Source organism: Puma concolor, chromosome E4 (assembly GCF_028749965.1).
Source record: "Puma concolor isolate L17-30 chromosome E4, mPumCon1.1.hap2, whole genome shotgun sequence".
Taxonomy (NCBI): domain Eukaryota; kingdom Metazoa; phylum Chordata; class Mammalia; order Carnivora; family Felidae; genus Puma; species Puma concolor.
This window is the reverse complement of record NC_141683.1, coordinates 33,034,815-33,055,508: the sequence shown is the minus strand read 5'-3', so window position 1 is coordinate 33,055,508 and position 20,694 is coordinate 33,034,815. Positions and strand designations below refer to the sequence as shown.

At 38.7% G+C, this 20,694-nt stretch overlaps 2 protein-coding genes across 4 annotated transcripts in view; one reads left to right on the top strand and one right to left on the bottom strand.

The window, feature by feature from the left end:
• The window catches only part of DENND1B (DENN domain containing 1B), a 268,631-nt gene extending 248,647 nt beyond the window's left edge, over window positions 1-19,984 (bottom strand). Inside the window, exons 1-2 of one of the 3 annotated variants that reach the window (XM_086694708.1) lie at window positions 19,873-19,984; window positions 10,923-10,987 (exon numbers count right to left, since the gene is read on the bottom strand). In XM_086694708.1, the coding sequence (XP_086550834.1) occupies window positions 10,923-10,987; window positions 19,873-19,928 (121 nt within the window). In that variant the 5' untranslated portion in view covers window positions 19,929-19,984. Of the gene's footprint in view, window positions 1-10,922; window positions 10,988-13,089; window positions 13,444-19,872 lie in introns of those variants that run through there. The other 2 variants (XM_086694709.1, XM_025921071.2) reach the window with 2 other exon arrangements.
• The window catches only part of CE4H1orf53 (chromosome E4 C1orf53 homolog), a 107,548-nt gene continuing 100,663 nt past the window's right edge, over window positions 13,810-20,694 (top strand). The window contains exons 1-2 of the mRNA XM_086694710.1: window positions 13,810-14,596; window positions 16,241-16,368. Coding sequence (XP_086550836.1) covers window positions 16,329-16,368 — 40 coding nt within the window. The 5' untranslated portion in view covers window positions 13,810-14,596; window positions 16,241-16,328. The remainder of the gene's footprint in view (window positions 14,597-16,240; window positions 16,369-20,694) is intronic.

The window sequence follows — 20,694 nt, the reverse complement described above, 5'->3', positions numbered from 1 at the left end:
AGCAAAAGCCACCCATCATCTATTCTCTTCACCCCTAGCTTTTAAATGTAGAGTTTTAACTCAGAATAAGTATTATCAAGTCCCTTATTAATATATAAATATTTTTTGTGTCCTGATAAAATGAAATTCAGCTATATCTAAAAAGGTAAATTCTAGTCATATTTAAAAGTATGGGTTTTTTATTTTTGAGACAGAGACAGAGCGTGAGCAGGGGAGGGGCAGAGAGAGAGGGAGACACAGAACCCGAAGCAGGCTCCAGGCTCTGAGCTGTCAGCACAGAGCCCAACGCGGGGCTTAAACTCACAGACTGTGAGATCATGACGTGAGCTGAAGTCGAACGCTTAACTGACTGAGCCACCCAGGCGCCCCAAATTATGTTTTAAAGTAAATATAAATTATGTATGTTAAATCTGCCATATATATTAAACATAATAGAAATCATATATTTTCAAAGAATGAAAATACCATAAAAATATAAACTATAAATCATGCTAAATAGAATTTAGTCTTACTGTAACGATTTAGAAGGCAATTCAGAAGTGTTCAATAATTTCATTTTCAATACTTTGAACACCATTTTACAAGTAAGAAAGTAGTAGTATATAAGCTTTAAAGTAGAAAATTTGATATGAGGGCCATCCTTCTTCTTTCCATATCTATCTATTAAAAAAAAAAGACTGTTGCCTAGATAATACCTGAGGGAAATGAGTCAAAAAAATTGCCAAAAGATTTTATAAATTCCCAAATCAAGTAAACTGTAAGTAAATGGATTTCATAACAGCTTTATAGAGAATTTAGGACTGGCAGTGCAGAGCTTGGTTGGGATTCTCTCTCTCTCTGCCCCTTCACCCCCCCCCCACACACACACACAAATGAATAAATAAACAGTTAAAAAAAAAAAGAAAAATCTTGGATAGGTACATCAGCCTCAAAGGCCAAATTTAGGACCATAACACATATAAAGTATTGAAGATTCATTTGTTTTCAACTATTAAGCTAAAAATGAAGTAAATATTTACAAATTACGATTCTGAGCTTCAACTAGTGTTCAATTTTAATATTTCCACTTTTTAGACTAAACACTGTCACAAACACAATAGTAACCACTAAGAACTTGGAAACTAGTATTTTTGTCATAAAAATTCTCAGCTTACTAGTGCTTCAATAACACATTTAAACCTATACACAGTGAACACAACACATAATCTTGATGCAACTATAATGCCCTTATCGTCAATAATTATTCTGTAGATACTCATTACGAAAATCACACTTTTTGCAGCAAAACTACCATTTCAAAATTGAGTTCTCACATTCCCTGTAGTAATAAGAAACAAAATAAAAAGAGGTAACACATCATTCTCTGAAAATCAAATAATTAACCTCATTAATCACTTATAAGTATTAAACAGAAAATACTATTTTAATTTCTATAAAAGAGTAACAGTGACCAAGACCTTGAAAAAAAATTCCCCAAATATTAAACAACTTCCTCTTCAAAAAAAAAAAAAAAAAAAACCCACATGTACAACTTCCTCTTCCAAAACATCATATCCAAAATACACTGGAATCTCAAAACAAAAAAACCATTTCAGAATCCTTTCTGAACGGCTTCCACACAAGTTTATCTCATAGCAACTGTACTTTGACCGCACAGACCCTGAGGACATACCTTGTGCCAGTGTATCCAAACACACCTGGACTCATTTGGATTTCACTTCAACACACATTCCTAAATGATTTCAAATAATCTCAGATCAAATTAGTAAGAAGGCTAGATTTTACAATCTCCCAGCTGACAAAATTTTAAAGGACAGCTTAATTTTAATGAATGATAAATTTGGATGCCACACACAGCCTTATGCTTGGTGCATTTCTGCTACCAAACCAACACATGTTATTTTTGGAATGACTAATTTCTGGACACTTACACATTTGCAGAAGACCATCAGATGCACTAAACTGATAGCTCTACACTTTATTTTCAGATTCAAATGATAAATAAGAAGGAACTGAAAGAGGAAAAGGCTCTATCTGATGTTCACCAGTTCTGCCTACTAAGTTACAGAGTTTGTGGTTTATCAACACAGTTCTATCAAAAAAAAACCCCAACTTTTAAATACAGCATATATGGCTTGTGATGTAAAAATCTACAGTCTTTCAAAGTTCTTTTACATTAAAGTTTTTTTTAAAGTTTAAGAAATCTAAAATAGGTTGAAAATACAGCACCACCATTTACTAATTTCATGTTAACAGCGGAGTATAACTTCACAATTATTGGATATCATCCACGCAGAAGACACTTTTTCTGCAAATTCACAAGAGATCCAAAGAGGTCTTTATGTTCAAAAACCTAAAATCCAGTGATTGGCATAAGGCAGGGTGATAAAGATCAAGTTCGAGACAATATAACTGCCACAAGACCGGTATCAAAGGGATTATTACTCAGCAACTTCTTTTTATATCTTTTACTTCTGAAGCTTCACTTTTACACATTTCGTCAGTTCAAAGTTGTTATACTTTTAGAGAAGAAATGAATTTAACAATAATTATTAAATTCCCAATACCTTTTACAATTTCCATTCCTTTTCTTTAAAAGCCATTTCAGTACCTTGAAAACAGTGCTTCAACAATTCAACAAATATTCGCTGAACGCACGCCTTGGGTCAGACCTGTTTTAGGCTGAGTTAACAAAACTAAACCTGAATGACCCCCTGCCAAGGCAGATTACGCTTAACAGAGAGTGCTTCTTGGTCATGTTCATTAGATATAAATGTTTATACCAAAAGTAATATATTCCTTACTCTTAGTTATGCACTTCAGATTTCACATACGAAGTAAAACTACAACCAACTTCAGAAAAAGTCTGGTACCCAACTGAGAGCTGACAAGATAGATTCTGTCTGTCCCTCCATCACCTCAGGACTATCCTTGACTCACCCCTGTCTCCTCTATCCCACTGTCCCCCCACACACCCCACACAGAGCTGAGTTGGGTGCCCTCTTCAGGCTCACTCCTCTACACCGTGCAACCTCTCAAACAGGCCTTCCTACGCTATTACAATCACTGATTTGAAACTTCGCGAATGTCATCTTTTTAACTGCTCTTCATCTGTGCTGGACGCTCAGAAACATTCAATGAATGAACAAAAGAGGGCTGAATGTCTAATACTAATATGGTGTTTATGCTCTTCTTCTCATCGTCATCTTTTGATGTCTATTAAAAATTAATATCTCAACAACTCTGGTCAAGCCAGAATTAGTTGGGGATTTCCTAAAAGGGTGGCTTTTCAAAATTGCTGAGGAAAATTTCGATGCTATTTTAAAAAGATGGCTATTGTATTTGAAAGGCAGTGCAATATCATTGTTGACTCAAGTTCTAGAATAAAAAAAAAAACAGGTTCAAATACTAACCCCACCTCTTAGAACTGTGTGACCTTGGCAAGCTATCTCACCTTCCATTTCCTCATCTTTATGAAAAGGTTTACAGTCCCTACTTCATATGGTCACCATGAAGATAAGCTAGAAATGTAGGCTCTAAGCACATTTACTGACATAAACACTAAATTGTAATTTTTATTACTATTTCTATGAAACATTTAAATGGAAGCCTAATCAGAAAAAATAAATCAATAAATAAGGCTTTATAATCATATGCTACATACAGCTTTATTTTATTACCTGAAAATTTATAAACAAAAAAATATCTTAATGGAATTCACTGAACAAAGACGTAAATCTACTTACTCACTTATCAAAGCTGTTAATCACAAATTATAAATGGAGTGTCAACATAGATGGGGGAAGAGACGGTAAAACCTAACTAGAAACCGACAGAAGTACATTCGATCTTTAGTTCAGAGATCTTTCCACCATAAGCAAACTGCATCTTTTTAATTAATTCGACTTTATAAGGCTTTCTTTAAAATTAAAATGCTCCCTTGAGGGCTGTCTATCAGTTGTTCACACCTCACTGTGAATTACTTTAATCAGATAAATACATAAAGTAACACCAGCTACTTAAAGAAATTGTTATTCGAAGAGTAGTGAGAAGAGGGGTAGCTTTAAAACTAGTGTGCTTGGCATGGAGTAGGCCTGTTTAATGCTCATAGAGAGCATCTTTATGCAGTCACCGGACAGCATGATGACAATGGCACCCGCAAGATGACAGCAGGGGAATTTTAAGGACCATCAAAGCCAACTCTCCTCTACTAGGTGGTATGAGGTGCTCTTTAAGGAAACTTCCAGTGTTATTATTCCACTGTTCTCTTCTGCAATATGCCCTAAGACCCCAAGTAGCACCAACTTCCTAAATACTTCTAAAAAAACAAAACAAAACAAAAATCAATTGACAAGCACCTGTGGCAAATTCCCACAAAGCAAAAATGACTGAACCACCACAGAACCATGAAACAAGACACCCTTTTCTACAGAGAAAATTAAATCACTACCTGGAATAAATCAACTTATCCTTGATTTATATAAACTAAGAGTCTAACTACACCCAAAATAAATACAAAAAGAAAACCATTCAACTTAACAATATAGGAACACCAGAGTGTTTCAGCGGTTTCTCAAAGCTATCCTTAATGCTTTCTGGCTCAAGTAAAAGTATCTTTAAAAAGAATCTCTCCTAGTTTCTCTAATGTTACTTGAGCATAACCCTGAGAGCTTTAAAATGGGGAAAAAAATTCTGAATGTTAAATATTAAGAAGTATTTCCAGGGAAGAAACATTCTTTTGGAACTGATTGAGAACATACTTCACACTCAATGCCTTTGATTTTCATTGTTATTTAAAATAATACTCTGGCTGTCTGCTTAAAGTACCCCAAAAATGCCTACTGCTAAATGTATATTTTAAAAGGTAAATTATTGCCTTGCAATACCTTGCAAATCAAACATAAAGATTTGGTGGCAAAGAAAAGGGGATATTATTTGAGCATAAGAAAACCCTCCAAATGAGAGAGTATCAAGAGAATATGAGGAACATATCAGGTCAAGGAAACAAGACTGTTCCAAGGAAAAAACCCTGAACAAACCTGTGGGGCTGTGGCAACAGAGCAGTGCCCAAGCAACAGTCCCACGGCACACCCCTGTGAAGGAGAGGGCCACCATCCCCCACAGAGAACAGTGGGACGTCAACATTAAAAACCAAGAAGTGACCTTGGATTGAAGCAGCCAAACTAAAGAATATGTGAACATATCAAAGTACCTAATGAGATATGTCACAATCAAACCATTAAAATCAAACTCTGCAGCACCCCATCAAGGTATCAAGCAACAAATACTGAACACAGAAAGCCGATGTGCTTTTTACACTTGCAGGCGGCGATGCCAGGAAGCACGTAACGCTCCAAAGCCAAGTATAAAAGTACAGCTATTCTTAAATTTTCTATAATAAAACAAAAAATGGCATACCTCAAAGATATAGTTCTAAAGAACCACATTAAATTTTGTCCCTGGTTAGTAACTATGAGAAAATAGTTTTTCTTCAACAATCTACGACGTAAAGGCGATAATACTTCGAGTCACGATGACTCTAAATGATCCCCATGCTAGGTGTGGGGATCCCCATTGGTAGGTGGGATGGGGAATAAATGGGCTTTAAGGTAGACTCCAAAGCACACGTATATAGCAACTGTCCCAGTAAATCTTGTGATGGGAGAAGAGAGCAAGCAGATGTGGGTCCTGAATGGAAAGAGCTTAAGCACAGAGTATACCAAAATAAGCCCACTGGTCCAAGATATACATGGTCATATATTCCTATTGTCCCTGCTTCTGTCATACCAGCACACAAGATCACTTCTACAACAAGCAGCTCTCGGTGAATTAATCTGATCCACATCTATTTGACCAATGGCCAGGTACCATGCTAGGTCCAATTTCTTCCATTCATTCTGCAAATACTCACTTAACATGCCAGATACTGCGCTAGGGTTTTCTCTAAAGGTTACAAATTAATAAGTGATGGCCTGGTTCTTAAACAACTTATTTTAAGCAGAGCAAACACTCAGACCCAGCTGTATGTCTATATACTACTATATCAGACATATCTGAAGAACAGTAAGTGCTAAAATACAGGCAGAAGCAAAATGCTATGGATTCTGTGGAAACAGCATCCCTACAGACAAAATTTATCAAATGCAAAAGCAAGCTTAGAAATACCCTTTCTTGTGCAGGGCATGGGGGTTAGTAAGTTAGGATTCTCTGGCCTAAGGTTCTCATTTAAGAACAGAGTAGGAGGCAGTTAAGCTGTTAACACAGCTAGAGATCAGAAAGGTGGATAACTTGATACTGGGTTGGATGGGTCTATAAATAGAAAGTCAGTTAGCAAAGGGAGATTTGTTCCTAACAGAAATTACTGTAGCAAAGGAGAAAGGAATAAAGAAAACAAGATTTGCTAAAGAAATGTGTGAAAACTACTAATAAATAGCTACAGCTGTTACATCAAAGATTCATTGGGGCGGCTGGGTGGCTCAGTTGGTTAAGCATCCCACTTTGGCTCAGGCCATGATCTCACAGTTCGTGGTTTCGAGGCCTATGTCTGGCTCTATGCTGATAGCTCAGACCCTGGAGCTTCTTTAGGATTCTGTATCTCCCTGGCTCTCTGCCCCTCCCCCACTCATGCTCTGTCTCTTTCTGTTTCTCAAAAGTAAACTAAACGTTAAAAAAAAAAAAAAAAGATTCACTAAACACAGAGACATAAATCTCTGGGGGAGGGGGATATCCTGAGCCAGCATCAATAACCACAAAGGAAGAGCTCGGTATTTTTTTTTTTTTACGTGGAATTACCCTGGATTCATAATTTCAGGGAGGACACTGTATTCCTGTTTCAAATATATATATATCTGCACCATATATAGATTATACCCTAATATTTCCTTGAATGGTAACAATGAAGCCTCTCCCGACCTGATTTGAAGTTACTACCCAATGAGAGGCAATAGAGCAGATTTTTAAAGTTAGCTTAAATCTATTAAAAAGCAGATTAAAACACACACTCTGGAGCTAGACTACTTTGGGCAAGTTTCTTCATTTCTCTGTGCTTCGGTTTCCCCGTGTGCAAAATGAAGATAAGCATTTCCCTCCCATAGGATGTTCATGAGATTTAAACAGTTAGCACATGCAGAACGGTCAGAATTGAGCCCAGCACAGAGTGCTATGTAAGTGTTAGCAGTCTTGCTGCTGCTGTTGCTGCTACCACTGGAGGTGGAGCTCTCAACAAAATGTAAAAGAGAAAGCTAGAGTACCAAGGCCATTGCCTGGAAGAAAAACCCTAAGAGGAGGCATCTTCAACTCTGTATTGAGGAAGGGTTACTCTTCGGTTCCCTGAAGTCCTGAATCACTTTGGGGAATGCAGGGGCAGTGTGGTAACAACAAATTCTGCTATTAGAATTAAGGAGAGGCCATCACTGCTGGCTGTACTTTGCTGGCTGCTGGGAAACATGAAAGACAGCAAAGAGAGGGGTGACAATAGCAATTCCCTAGGAAATCTACCAGGAAGAGTATTAAGATCTAAATTTTGGCATTTCACTCTTGGATAGTTGCCACAGAAGTTACTAGGGAAGTTGTCCCATCCATGGCCCATCCATGAAAATATGGGCCAACCAGTCCACAAGATACCATCAGAACCAATTCTACTAACACAAGGGGACACAACAGAGAAACACCACCAACTACTCTCGTGACAATTTTTTAATTGGTGGGGCCTCCGTATGACACTATTTCCCAGTGTTTTAAGTGTGTTGTTGTCAAAAAATCAATGTCATGTCTTTGAAACAAGTCCAAATAGCAATAGATCAGATGAAGATCACCCTTTTATCAGAACTAGCTATATTAAGTTATATTTCAACAACTAGTACCATTTCGAGTAACCAACTAAAACTTAAGTAGTAATTTGTCTCTGAAGATATTTGTGAAGTAAACAAAAGAGAGAATTTAAAACCTCTCTATTAGAAAGTGAACAAGAGAAACATGCCAACTATCTATATGTAATATTACCAATCTTAGCATAAACCAAGCTTACCCTGAGCATAGTATTTTCTATTGGATCAACAGATAATCTTCAAAAAATAAACTAATATTCTGAGAAGTGCAGAGAGCATTTTAATGGATTTCCCAACATCTACTCCTTGCCAGTTGTTTAGTAATAATCATGATAATCTTGCCACTCACCCCTCTACCACTACCCGTACCACCAATGATTATTTTCCGAATGGTTGGGCCCGTGCCAACTTAGGCCAATGGGATCCAATGTTTTGGAAGTTTCTGGGAAAGAAATGTTCTGGCTCTAAACAGAGTGCCATGAAAAGCCAGTGTCTGTCACCCCCCAAGGTCATAAAAGAGAAAGGAGGGTTCCAACTTCTCTTGACAGCCACCCTACAACCAGGAATTTAAATCTTCCAATGATACCAATTACTATGAGAGGCAGAGCTGAGATGGAGAAAGAACCTGGATCGTTGATGACCTACTTCCAGACTTCCTCTTAAATGAACTATCAAGTTCACTCATTGCTTAAATTGGTTTTATATTTGTGCCCCAAAACATCCTAATTTACAAATTTTGCTTTTCAGGCTTTTTACTGTGTAAGAATGTCATCTATGTTCACCAGAAGACTAGCAAAAAAACAAAACAACAACAAAAACTACCCTATTTTAAACAAACTGATGCACCTATCAGATTCATTAAAATAAATAGATTTTATTGACAGTTACATAGGAATATTCCAATAACTCTAATAATTTCTGGGCATTTTCCCTTTACTATTTACCAATAAAGTAGAAAGTTAATCAAAACATTTAGAAACATCAATCTGACATAAAATTTTAGTTATATAGTAGCATTACTTTTTAAAGCACAAAAAGTGTAACTTGTTAGAACCAAAAATATTAGTCATATTCATACTATTTAAGCCACAATTAAAATAAAGACAGTTACTTATACCTTTAACATAGTTGGCTTCAGCTTTATTAAAAATCTGTAGAGGGGCGCCTGGGTGGCTCAGTCAGTTAAGCATACCGACTTCAGCTCAGGTCATGATCTCACGGTTCATGAGGTGGAGCCCCATGTAGGGCTCTGTGCTGACAGCTCAGAGCCTGGAGCCTGCTTCAGATTCTGTGTCTCCTCTCTTTCTCTCTCTCTCTCTACCCCTCCCCACTCATGCTCTCTCTGTTTTTAAACAGTACTTAAATAACGTTTTTAAAGTGTTAAAAAAACTTTCTTAAAATCTTTAGAATTTGCTGCCCGTGAGTCATCTTAATGGCATACATGGGTAGAATGGATTAATCGCAACCTACAGAGAGGCTAAAGTGTTCATTTTAGCTATTTGTTATATCCCCAACCTCACTGGGCTGGAGAAACTATTAAAATACAAATGAAGAGGTTTCTAATGAGTAGTGATTTAAACAATAACAACAGTAAAAAGGCAAGAAAGGAATAAAAGAAGGGCAGAAGTAGAAGATAAAAACTGGAATAACTAGTTCCTAAAAAATGGCAAAGGGCAAAGGGAGGAAGGAAGGAGAAGACACTCAGAAGTCCTTATGGAAAGGTCACAATGTCTCTGACACATGATACAGATCGGATGTTATATAAGGCAGATTGATCCTTGTAACAAAATCACTTTAGCATGCATCTAAAATTATAGAGTACTCATGTTTTACAAAGGAATTCAGCCTGTTTTACAAACACATCAGGTGAGCATCACCCACCTTAGCTAATGTTATGGTATAGGTATTCTGAAGACTTATTCATACCATAAATACACTAAAGAATAGATTTAAATTGGAGCTGAAAAAATAATGCATCCATTTCAGTCTTCAAAGGGAACTTAGCTGTGCCCAGAAAGAACGTAAATAGACCAACTTTAATACACGTAGGAAAGCAAAAGATAACCTTTTTAATTTGAAAAAGCTTCCTACAACCTATGTAGGCTCACTCCTCGCCTGGGGACAAACCTGATCACAGCTATAGTTCAAACAGGCCAGAAGTATAGCAGGCAGGGCTGGTGGAGTCAGGAACATGTGTGACTTCATACCTAAAATTAGCCAGGTCCATTTCACCACAAGCTGGGTTGGGCTCCTCTATTTTAAGGTGTGCAGCTCCAAATTGCTTAAGAGCATATAATTGCTGGCCAGATTCTGGAGCTAAGAGTTTCAGCAGACCTGCCACCAAGTCTTTAGAGTGGGCAAGCAGTCCACAGGATCCCACACTTAATCATCATGATTTATCTACAATCTAAGTACACTGTAAGTGAAATCACACACTGGAGATATCCATGAAAACGTATCACACAAGGGCACGTCAAAAAGGAAGAGAGAGCCCTTCCTCTTTTGTACCACACCTCCCCCTGATGCACACATATTACATATGACAAATTGGGGGGAAAAACTGACAAAATTATTTAGAAGTGACAGCTGAAACCATTCCAAGTAATGTCACACTATTATTTACCTCCCTTGGAAAGTGCTTTGCTCCTGGGGTAAATCCCACAGAAGGGGCTACTCAGTCTGCACTCTGCATTCTGGAAACATTAGAAGGGAACTGGTGTGGCCCCCATTGCTCTGGTAGGAGAATTTCCACTAATGTTTACAATAGGGGCTAACTTTTAAAAGACAAATGAAAGAAAACGACAAGCGTGCCTTCCTGCCAAAACTAACCATCATTCTACCAACAAATGGTAAAGCTGAGTTCTATGGCCTTAAGGTACACCTGAAAATTAAGCTGTACAGATGACATTCACGATTCCTACAATCTCATGGCAAAGACCTAGCCATCTATTTTATTAACAGCAGTTTGAGATGCTACATTCAGAACATACAGTTAGTGCCACCATTATCCTGATACTATTATGTTCTGGTAGGCTACCACACTAACGCTTGTTTTGATAGACTCAACTATTTTAAGAATTAACAAAACACACATACCTTCATTTTCAGAGGCATGACATTTCACTTTCAATACCAAGTCAAAGGTTCTCTCTGGATTTTCCCTAAAAGAAAAAGAAATTTGTGGTATTTATTTCCTATGGCAAATAACTAAGCATCTCTGCAGAGTTTATATTTTCTTAACTCAAAAAACTAATCTTGGTCTTGTTGCAATATGTTCCATTAAACTATATGAGCACAATGTAGAAAATACCGAAGTTTTTTCCCAATTCAGTAATGTTAGAGGCTTAGGAGTTCTGAGACCTGCAGCAAACATTTAACCTCAGCCTGTTTTCTCACCTATAAAGTGCCTTGTTCATTTCGAAGAATAATTGTGAGGATTATATATCAACTAATATATATGGAAGTACTTTATAAAGTATTCAGTGCTGTATAAATGTAAAGCACTGACTTTATCTCATTGAATCAAAACTGGAAAGCCAGTACGCTCCTAAGTATCTCTACCTTTTCCTGCCAACAAAGCTGGCCAGCAGGTTCTCGGGCTTTTTTAAAAAGACTTTCAATATAAATGTAAATGATGAATACCTGGTTCCACCTGCCACATTCTAGACCACCACAGAACAGTCATAATGCTCCTTAAATGTGACACTTTACATATGCTTCTCTTGAGATGTAATTACTGCCAACCATGTTTAAAGTAGCAAACCATACGTAAACTGCAAGGCTAACAACAAAAACCTTGCTTTATGTCGATTATCTTTGGAGAAATCACACATCTGCCTCAATATTAGAGTTTCCCACCAGGAACAAAAGGTTGCTTCATTCTGAAGTTATCCACTTCTTTACTAACTTTTCATACACTCAACCTATTCATTAGTTTAATTTCAAAAAGCAAGTTTACATCTAGTGAGACACATTTTCTAACATAGTTCTGTTTTAATGTCTTTCTGCTAGAAGATAAAAGATTAGGCAAAATCTGAGACCACAATGTCCACGTGACTGAAGTGTTAATCTATCTGTTATTCCTGCTAAGGAGACCTTAGTGTCTTTGCACATTGGCTGTTTTTAATATGCACTTCATTCAATAAAGTGATGCCAGTTTTGGCTTCTAAATAAACATGAACTTTTCTAAACTTATTACAAGAATCTAAAATCACAGGAAGTGACAAGCTATATAAATTAATTTGGAAATATACATATCCTCAGCCCTCCCACTATTAACTTGTTTCAATGGAAATAATACAGACTTAGGTGACCTCCTCCCTCATAATCCAATTAATGTCAAAAAGTATACCTTTTAAATCACTTATGCTGCCCCCACCCATATCAAACACTGAAGAAAATAACTTTAAATCACATAATTTTCCCCTTTTCTTAGTATTTTTTACAATCTCTCTTAGGTGCAAAACAGTAAATATTGATTCAATCATACTGTGAAATTTTACAAGCCTTCCACACTAATACAAATATAAACAGTACTCATTATTTTAAATTGGGGGGGGAGGGGTGTGAACAGGGAGTAAAGAAGGAAGAAAATCTTTGCAAAGTAACTTTAGGAGAAAAAAAAAAACAAAAAACCTAAAACTCATACCTCTAAGACGCAAAACAAATCACCACACTTACTCAAATTGCTTTTTACATAATCAGTGTCCAGATGAAAAACATCCACTGATGTATACTTTAGCATGCACATAAAAATACTATCTAATTGGATACCATTTTGCAAGTATCGTGCATACACCTAGTGCCTACGTAAACAAATATCAGAGGCCAACTGAATAAGAAAAACCGGAGGAAAACCTCTCAGATCAACTGACAACTGCACTTAAAAATGAAACGGTTATCTTCGCCTTAGGAAAATGCTTTGAACATGAATCGCTTAACCTCAAGGCTGACGCCCTCCCGGACACCAGACAACCGACAGTCACGTCTGCCACACTCCGGGAGGAACAAGAAACCCACAGCGGGTGGCGGCAGGAGCCGCCAGGCCTCCTCCAGCACCTAGAGACGCGGGCGTCGCCCCGGCGCTGCGGGCCGCTCACGGAGGAGCCCCGCCGACCCGGGGACGCGGAGCCTGGCAGGCTTTGCGGCCTAGCGCTGTCCCGCCGGCCGGCCGCGCGCGCGCGCGCGGGGGCCGGGCCGACGTCGCCGTCTGGGGGGCCGGCCGCCGCGGGGCGCCCCCCGCCCGCCCGCGACCCCCACTCACTTGGTCCTGCAGTCCATGGTTACATGTCGGTGTGGGGCTGTCCGTCCCGCCCCCGCGCCGGCCTGGAAGCCCCCTGCCCGGCGCTCGGAGGGTCGCGCCGCCCCCGCCCACGCCGGCCGCCCCGCGGGGAAGCAGGCAACTCACAGCGGCGGCGGCGGCGGCGGGCCCATGTCGGCGGCGCCCCCGGCGCTTCCCCGCCTCCCACCCCACCCCCCCGGAGCCTTTTTGTGACAGCAGCAGCGGCAGCGGTGGCGCGGCCGCCGCCCCCGTCTCCGCCGGCCGCCGCCCCCGCCGCCTCCGAGGCTGGGGCCTCACAGTTCCTGCGACCGGGGCCGCCCGCAGCGGCTCCAGCACCTTCTGCAAACCAGGAAGTCGCCGGGAGGGGGAAGGGGCGCGCGCGGGGGCGGCCTCACCTGGGCCGCGCGGCCCGCGGGCCGGAGCCTGAGGAAGACACGGGGCGGGGTCCCCCCGCGCCCCGAGGGGCCGGAGGGTCGAGGGGAGCGCAGGTGTCTGCCCGGATGACCCACGTACCGCTCTGTAACCGAGCCAGAAACGCAAGGTGTCCCCTGTGTCCTCAGCCCCGGAGCAGCCGACTTCCTTTCTGGGTCCAGTCCAGGCTTCAGGGCTACAACCCACCTCAAAAGCAAAGTAACCGAAAAAGTACCTCGATTTTGCAGTATTTTCCACACCGCACGCACACGGAATTGGATCACTAATTAATGGGTATTGTTTGTTAGAACCTTCGTCGTTTTAGGCCGTTTCATTTCGTTTCAGGCTGCACATTCGGAGCTCGAGTTGATGCTCCTGGCTCCTGCCTCACTCCAGCTGCGTCCCGTTACTGCTCTCTGAAATCCAGAGCCGCCCCCCTCCTGATTCAGGAATGTTCAGACATGTGCACCTGCTAAATAGCCTTGTCAAATAGCAAAATGGTAGTGCTCCACTCGCCTGCACATATGGAAGCCAGACGTTCTTATGCCACAGGACTGCAGCATACCAAGGATTGACTTTGGACACATTCTCCAAGCGGCAGGCCTCACAGAACTGCAGTCTAGGAAGCTCAGAGAGGGCCCAACTGAGGGTGAGAGGGGCTGATACATAAAAAACTAAGATTTACAGGGCACCGAAGTACCTGTTAAGCAGGTTATATGCATCGCCACAGTACTTGCCAGAACTCTGTGTGATAGGTAACTTGCATCAGCATTTTGCAGGTTGATAAACAGGCCAAGCTAATCCAGTGGGCAATGGCAAAGCTGGATTTCAGAACAGGTCTACTTGATGCTGATATTTACTGCTACCATGGACTGGCTCTTCTTCTGCCTTATATCTAGAATCAACTGGGAAGAGATCTAGAAAAAGTTTTCTAATGCACACTTAAAAGAGTGTACAGGATTGGACTTCTACACAGATCTTCTGGAGAAGGTTTCTTCCGTTAACGTTACCACCTTACACGTGGCCACAGTGTTTTTCATCCAAATGGGGGTTGTTTCAGACTTTATTCATGCAAAAGGTAAGATGATGAGAGGAAATCAAGTGTGGTATGAATAGGGTGTGAGTCATGAGACATAAAAGTCATACAATGAGTTTTGGGAATTAATTCGGAAGCCAAAACCTAACATTAAACACAGTTATTCAGATCTTAAATGTTCTTGCCAAAATATGTGTTACTTGGTCAACAAAGTGAAATATATTTCATAGCCACAGACCTAATAGTCAAAAATAAGGTCAGGACATAAAAGGGAAACAAAAAAAAAAAAAATAGATTTAAACATGAGGTACCATCATAGCTTGACTTGGGGTGAGACACTTCAGTTTCTCGGTTCCTACATTTGTAAAATGGGAATTATTACTTGTATATCACATGAACAACGTGATATTCAAGTTAAAAAGCATTACACATTTGTGTGATCTTTTAAGAAATTATTCTGTGGATTTCAGTTTCAAAATTAGACAATCTATCTATACCACATATTTTTTTCCCAAATGAAGCTTTTTTCTACCTAAAAAAGTTACCATAGTCCAAAGCCTTGAAAAAAAATTCTGTAAACTGAAAACCACTTCTGCTCCAAATGTTACCAAATTTCTCAAACTTCTTCTTTCATTATAATTCATTCTTTTCCCAAACAAACAAACAAACAAACCCTACCTGGAATGCCTACATCAGGAGTTTTTAATTAGTGGTAAGGAAATATTAATACAATTGTTTTCCCTATCCATTTATTGGGATTTAAGTGACAGTCGTACCCCTGCATAATATAAAATTGCTATTTTTTTTCAATTTATCTTAAGTATTTATGAAGGGAAGACACTGCATATGCACACACAAAGCAAATCTTTTTTTTTTTTTTTTTAACTTTTTTTTTTTAACGTTTATTTATTTTTGGGACAGAGAGAGACAGAGCATGAATGGGGGAGGGGCAGAGAGAGAGGGAGACACAGAATCGGAAACAGGCTCCAGGCTCTGAGGCATCAGCCCAGAGCCCGACGCGGGGCTCGAACTCACGGACCGCGAGATCGTGACCTGGCTGAAGTCGGACGCTTAACCGACTGCGCCACCCAGGCGCCCCAAAAAGCAAATCTTTTTAAACCAGCTTTTAGGCTGACCATGATGAGGCGATTTATCTATTCTGATATTACTGAGGTAAAAGGATAGAAACACAGATGGACACAATTTGCACAATTTGTTAAAAATTATAGTAAAAGGAAAAGTTTTATACACTTATTTTGGTGATATGTTTATTGAAGCCAGTCGTATAATTTTAGTCATACTCATTTCGTGTGGAACTTCTGATATGACAGAGTCAAGGTGATCTATCTTCACAAGATCATATTTCAGCGATAATATTTCCTACTTAGCAACTGATATTAACGTTTTTCAGGACCACAGTTGTCAAAGAACATTGTCTATATTGGTGCCAGAGAACACAGTCTATAGACTATTAGTCTTTTTTAATATTTTAAGCTTATTTTAAATTGTTTGCCTGTGTTTATAAGAAGTATATATTCAGCAGTTCTTGGGCAAGGTATTTCAAAAATGTGCCTCCTTGATCAGATCTCGCCTGTGGTTTTAGCTTGCCTATCCCAAATTGCAATATCTGTTATTCCCAAATAAACTTATTTTTGCTGGTAAAAATTTGACAGTTTTATTTTTAAGGTGAATATTACTTTGTGATCAGAAGTGGGATCCGGAGAAGACCCCCAGCAACTCTCAGGCAGGTGAGCAAACAGATGCTACAGAGCCAATGGAGTTCGCCGCTTACTTGCCAACCCTGGAGTTTGAGGGTAAGTTTTTTTCCTGCATTTAGAGCTCTACTCTCTTTGTGTTTCGGCTCTCCCGACTTTACTCGGGTTCTGTTTTGAAGGCCTATCCTTCCTGGGAGTACTTGTCTGTTCTTTGGTCTGACTCCTTCTTAGAAGCAGGTTGTTTCTAGTGGAACTGTGCCTGTTGGAAGCGTGTTGGCCTTCAATCCAATTTCTTTTCAGAATCAGACTGTTGGTAGTGGAACTGTTCTGGCCTTTGGTCTGATTCCTTCTGGAACCAGGACGTTCCTGTTGAAACTGTGCTGTTTAGGAATTTTTCTCTTAGCTCTAGGAAAAAAAAACCTCTAAGAAATGGTATCGCTGTCATCAAAATGCTTTGACAGTAGCGGTTCCCCCCACTACTAGGACTCTGGTGGTTTTATGTTTAAAAACTATGATCCTTCCTCATATGCATTTCTAGACTAAATGGATCAACTTAACCAAAAGAAATTTGGAACTTCAGTGGCCATTTTGGGGAATTTTCAATCTCCCCAAACTTATTTGTTTCTCTCAAAATTAAATTAGAAGGCTGCAGCTCCTAAAAAATAAAACAAAAAAGCACCAACCAACCAACAAACAAAAGGCCTCGATCAAGTATTATGGTCGTATTATTGATCTCTTCTATTACCATGATTGTGTTGTTGGTATCTTGTATTACTATATTTGCATCTGCTCGATAATTCATTCATGGAAGAGATGAGTTAAAATTTCCTAGTATGTTGGTAGATTTGTCTGTCTCAGCTTATAAGTCTGTCAATTTTTGCTTTATATAGTTGGGGGGGGTGTTATAATATGCAAACCGGTTTATAATTATTTTATTTGCCTGGTAAATTTACCATTACGTTGTGACCTTCTTTAATTTTAGTAATGCTTTTGCCTTAGCATTTAAATGGCTTTCTTTTATAAAAAAAAATTATTTTTTAGTTTTTATATTGAGGGAGTGCATGCACATACATGCATGAGCAGGGGAAGGGCAGAGAGAGAGAGATGGAGAGAGAGAATCCCAGGCAGATTCCACGCTGTCAGTGCAGAACCCGACACGGGGCTTGATCTTACAAACCATGAGATCACAACCTGAGCCGAAAACAAGAGTCAGATGCTTACCTGACTGAGCCACCCAGACACCCCTAAATCGCTTTCTTCTGATTAGTATTTGCCTAGTATTATTTTAACTCTTTTCATCATATTATATTAAAACTTTCTAAGTCATTATGTTTTAGATTTATCTAATTCATGTTAATTTTGACTTTTAGTCTACTCTAATAATGATTGAATGTTAGACCAAGCATTTAAACCATTCCATGCTTTATAATTGCTGATATATTGAAATTTACTTTTCCATCTAATGTGCTCCCCATTTATATTTTTCTGATCTATATATTTTTTTCACCATTGCCTTCTTTGGGATTATTGATTGTTTTTTGGTTTTGTTTATGCTTCTACTTCTCTTCCTAGATTCTAGTTTGGAAGTTATGTACTCTATTCCTGTTCACTTAGTGGTTATCCTAATTTTAACAGGTAAATTTTAACTCATTAAATTCTGAGTTTATATCTATCTACCTTCTGCCAGATACTACAAGGACCTTTAAAAGATCCTTAAAACTGACTTTCATCAGTTCTGGAAAATTCTGAACTCCATTCTTTCTCCCCTTTCCTTCTGGGACTCTGTATACACATTCTCATTTGCTCTCCATATCTCTTAACATTTCTTTCATAGTTTCTTTTTTCTTATCTTTCTAAGCCGAATTCTGGATAATTTTGCAAACATCCTACTGTTCATTAATTCTTTCTCTGGCTTTGTCTCATCTTCTGTTAAAGCTTTTTAGTTTTTAGTGTATCTTATTTTCATTTCTAAAGTTCTGCTTGGTTATTTTAAATCTGCTTTCTCTTCATTCATATTTTAAGCCTTTGCTTAATTTCTTAAAATATATTTAGCATACATATTTTAGATTCTATTTCTGATAATTCCAATTGCTGAAGCACTTGTGAGTCTGATTCTACTATCTGATATTCTTCTAGCCGTTACTTATGGTGTCTTGTTTTTTCTATGTATGATGATTTATTTTTATGCTACCTGATCCTTGGAGTTTTATATGTGGAAATGTAGTGAGATCTGAAAAGAAGAGTTCTCTGGAAAGAATATTTGTTTATCTTTGGGTATATGTCTGGGGGGTTACTATCCATTCAGGACCCTTTCATACTAAATTCTCAACTTGAAATTTTTCAGACCACCATGGGAGATCTGGCTTATATTTATGAATCTTTAAGGAGGATTTCTGCCCCACCTACCTCCACATCTGCTCCAGTGTTTGAGACAATCAGTTTCCCTTGAATTCCTTTGAAATGCCAGGTTATGAGGGGTATCCTATTGGACTCCCCACGTTAGGAAGGTACTCAAGCTCCATGAGGCTATGACAAGTGCTCAAAGCTCATCTAGCTTAACAAATACCTTCAAGATGAACAGTGGCTCTGGTGGCTACTTTTACACATTACCAACCTGCACCCCCCACCACCACTACCAAGTATTCCTTACTTCCTTGACTATTCTTGAATGCATTTGATCATTGCATTCTACCCTGACAGCTCCTTACCTTTTGGAGTATGGAAAGAGAAACAACGTTGTAAACTCTAGAATGGTATTTTTGATATAATACTGTTAAAGAACTTCAACTTCAGTATAACTTAACTAGACTTATGCAGCCTGTGAGCTTTACCAATTTATATCAAGGTTTTGAGTTCCAAACAATTAACTTACAAATGAACTTTTAGACACAATCCTCTCATGAGTTATAATCAGCATGTATCCAAGTCAGACACTCCCTACACTCTAACTCTGTGTTGCCTCCTATTATTGTTCTTAGGTGAAATTTGTTAATAGTATCACCATCTTCATTTATTATGGGATACAAGTCCTTTATATAAAGTATTTAGAAAGTCAAATTTCTTGAAGTCCTTAGAAAATCATCTTGAAAATATTTTAGCAGAAACTGCTTTTTTATATCAACTGAGATTATGTTAAGAAGAACATTCTCCAAGTATATTACTCTTTTTATACTTAGCAACATCATGAATTTGAATCTGAAAGTGAAGTTCTCTTTCAAAATGACATATACTACTTTTAAACAGAGAGACAGTAGAAGAGAAGATTTGGGATTTCCAGAAAGTATGCTTCCCCTGTTGCTTTCACAACTCATGGCCTGTAAAGTTAGTGTTCAGTGTTCATTTGAAAGCCAACTCTAAGAAAAAAAATGTTGTTTTCCAGTTTTGGAGACAAAAAGGCTCAGATTATTCTTAACATCTTTATTACCAAATCTGAACATATCCAAATATTTATAAAATGCAAGTGGGGAATGACATTTGTTTCTTTTGCTGCTAAACTATTAGTGAAAAAGATAGTAAAATTCTCAAAAATAACACAGCAAAGATACTCTCTTCCCTCCATATTTCAGGTGATTTGCCCAAAATTATAGAATCAAATTTTCTTACCTCTGACCAGCTCTTGCTAGTTCATCCTTATCTTTATCTTGGCATCGGCCAGACATTGGAAAACTTAAAACAGTCTTTGGAGTTAAGAAAAAGGAATATTTGAAGCAGAGTATCACCACCAGACTGTAATCAGAGAAGACAGATTTTTTTTCATGGACTCTTTGAGGAGCCTCATTTGGGTTACAAGAAACAGAGCAATGTTTGTGTAATGCTGTGGCAATGCCTGGGAAAGAATCTCCTAACTCCACCTACCAGACACTCCACATAAATAAAAACATCTTTATCATATGGCTATTCCACTCACACCCATTTAATACTGTCAGGAGAATGCATAATCACACCAATGAGCCACGACATTAGAATTTCGTGGAAGGAAACATATAGGGGCATCTAATATGACATTAATAGTCCAACAAAATTAATAACCCCTATAAGCAACTCTAATTCTGATATAAATAGAGAAATGATCAAAATAAATTCCTGTAATAAAAAAATTCCTATATGCCAAGTTCCACTTTCATAAAATATAAGAAAATAACAAAGTAAATATTACATGCACTTAAATCTGGTCACTTCTAGGGGGAAAAAGAAAAACACTACATGCCAGCATTGAACTCAAATACCAGGTAAAATCATACAGTTCCACAGCAGAAGATCCTTAGAGTGATAAACAGAGATTCAAAACTTCAAAATATTTGACCACCTCCCCTTTTTTATTGTTTCAAGCAAAGCCAAAATAAAAATAAACAGGGACTGAGAAGTCTCCTGGGCTTCAAAAGTATGGATGTCATCTTTTCTCTCTGCTGTTGTCTCTGATGTCAC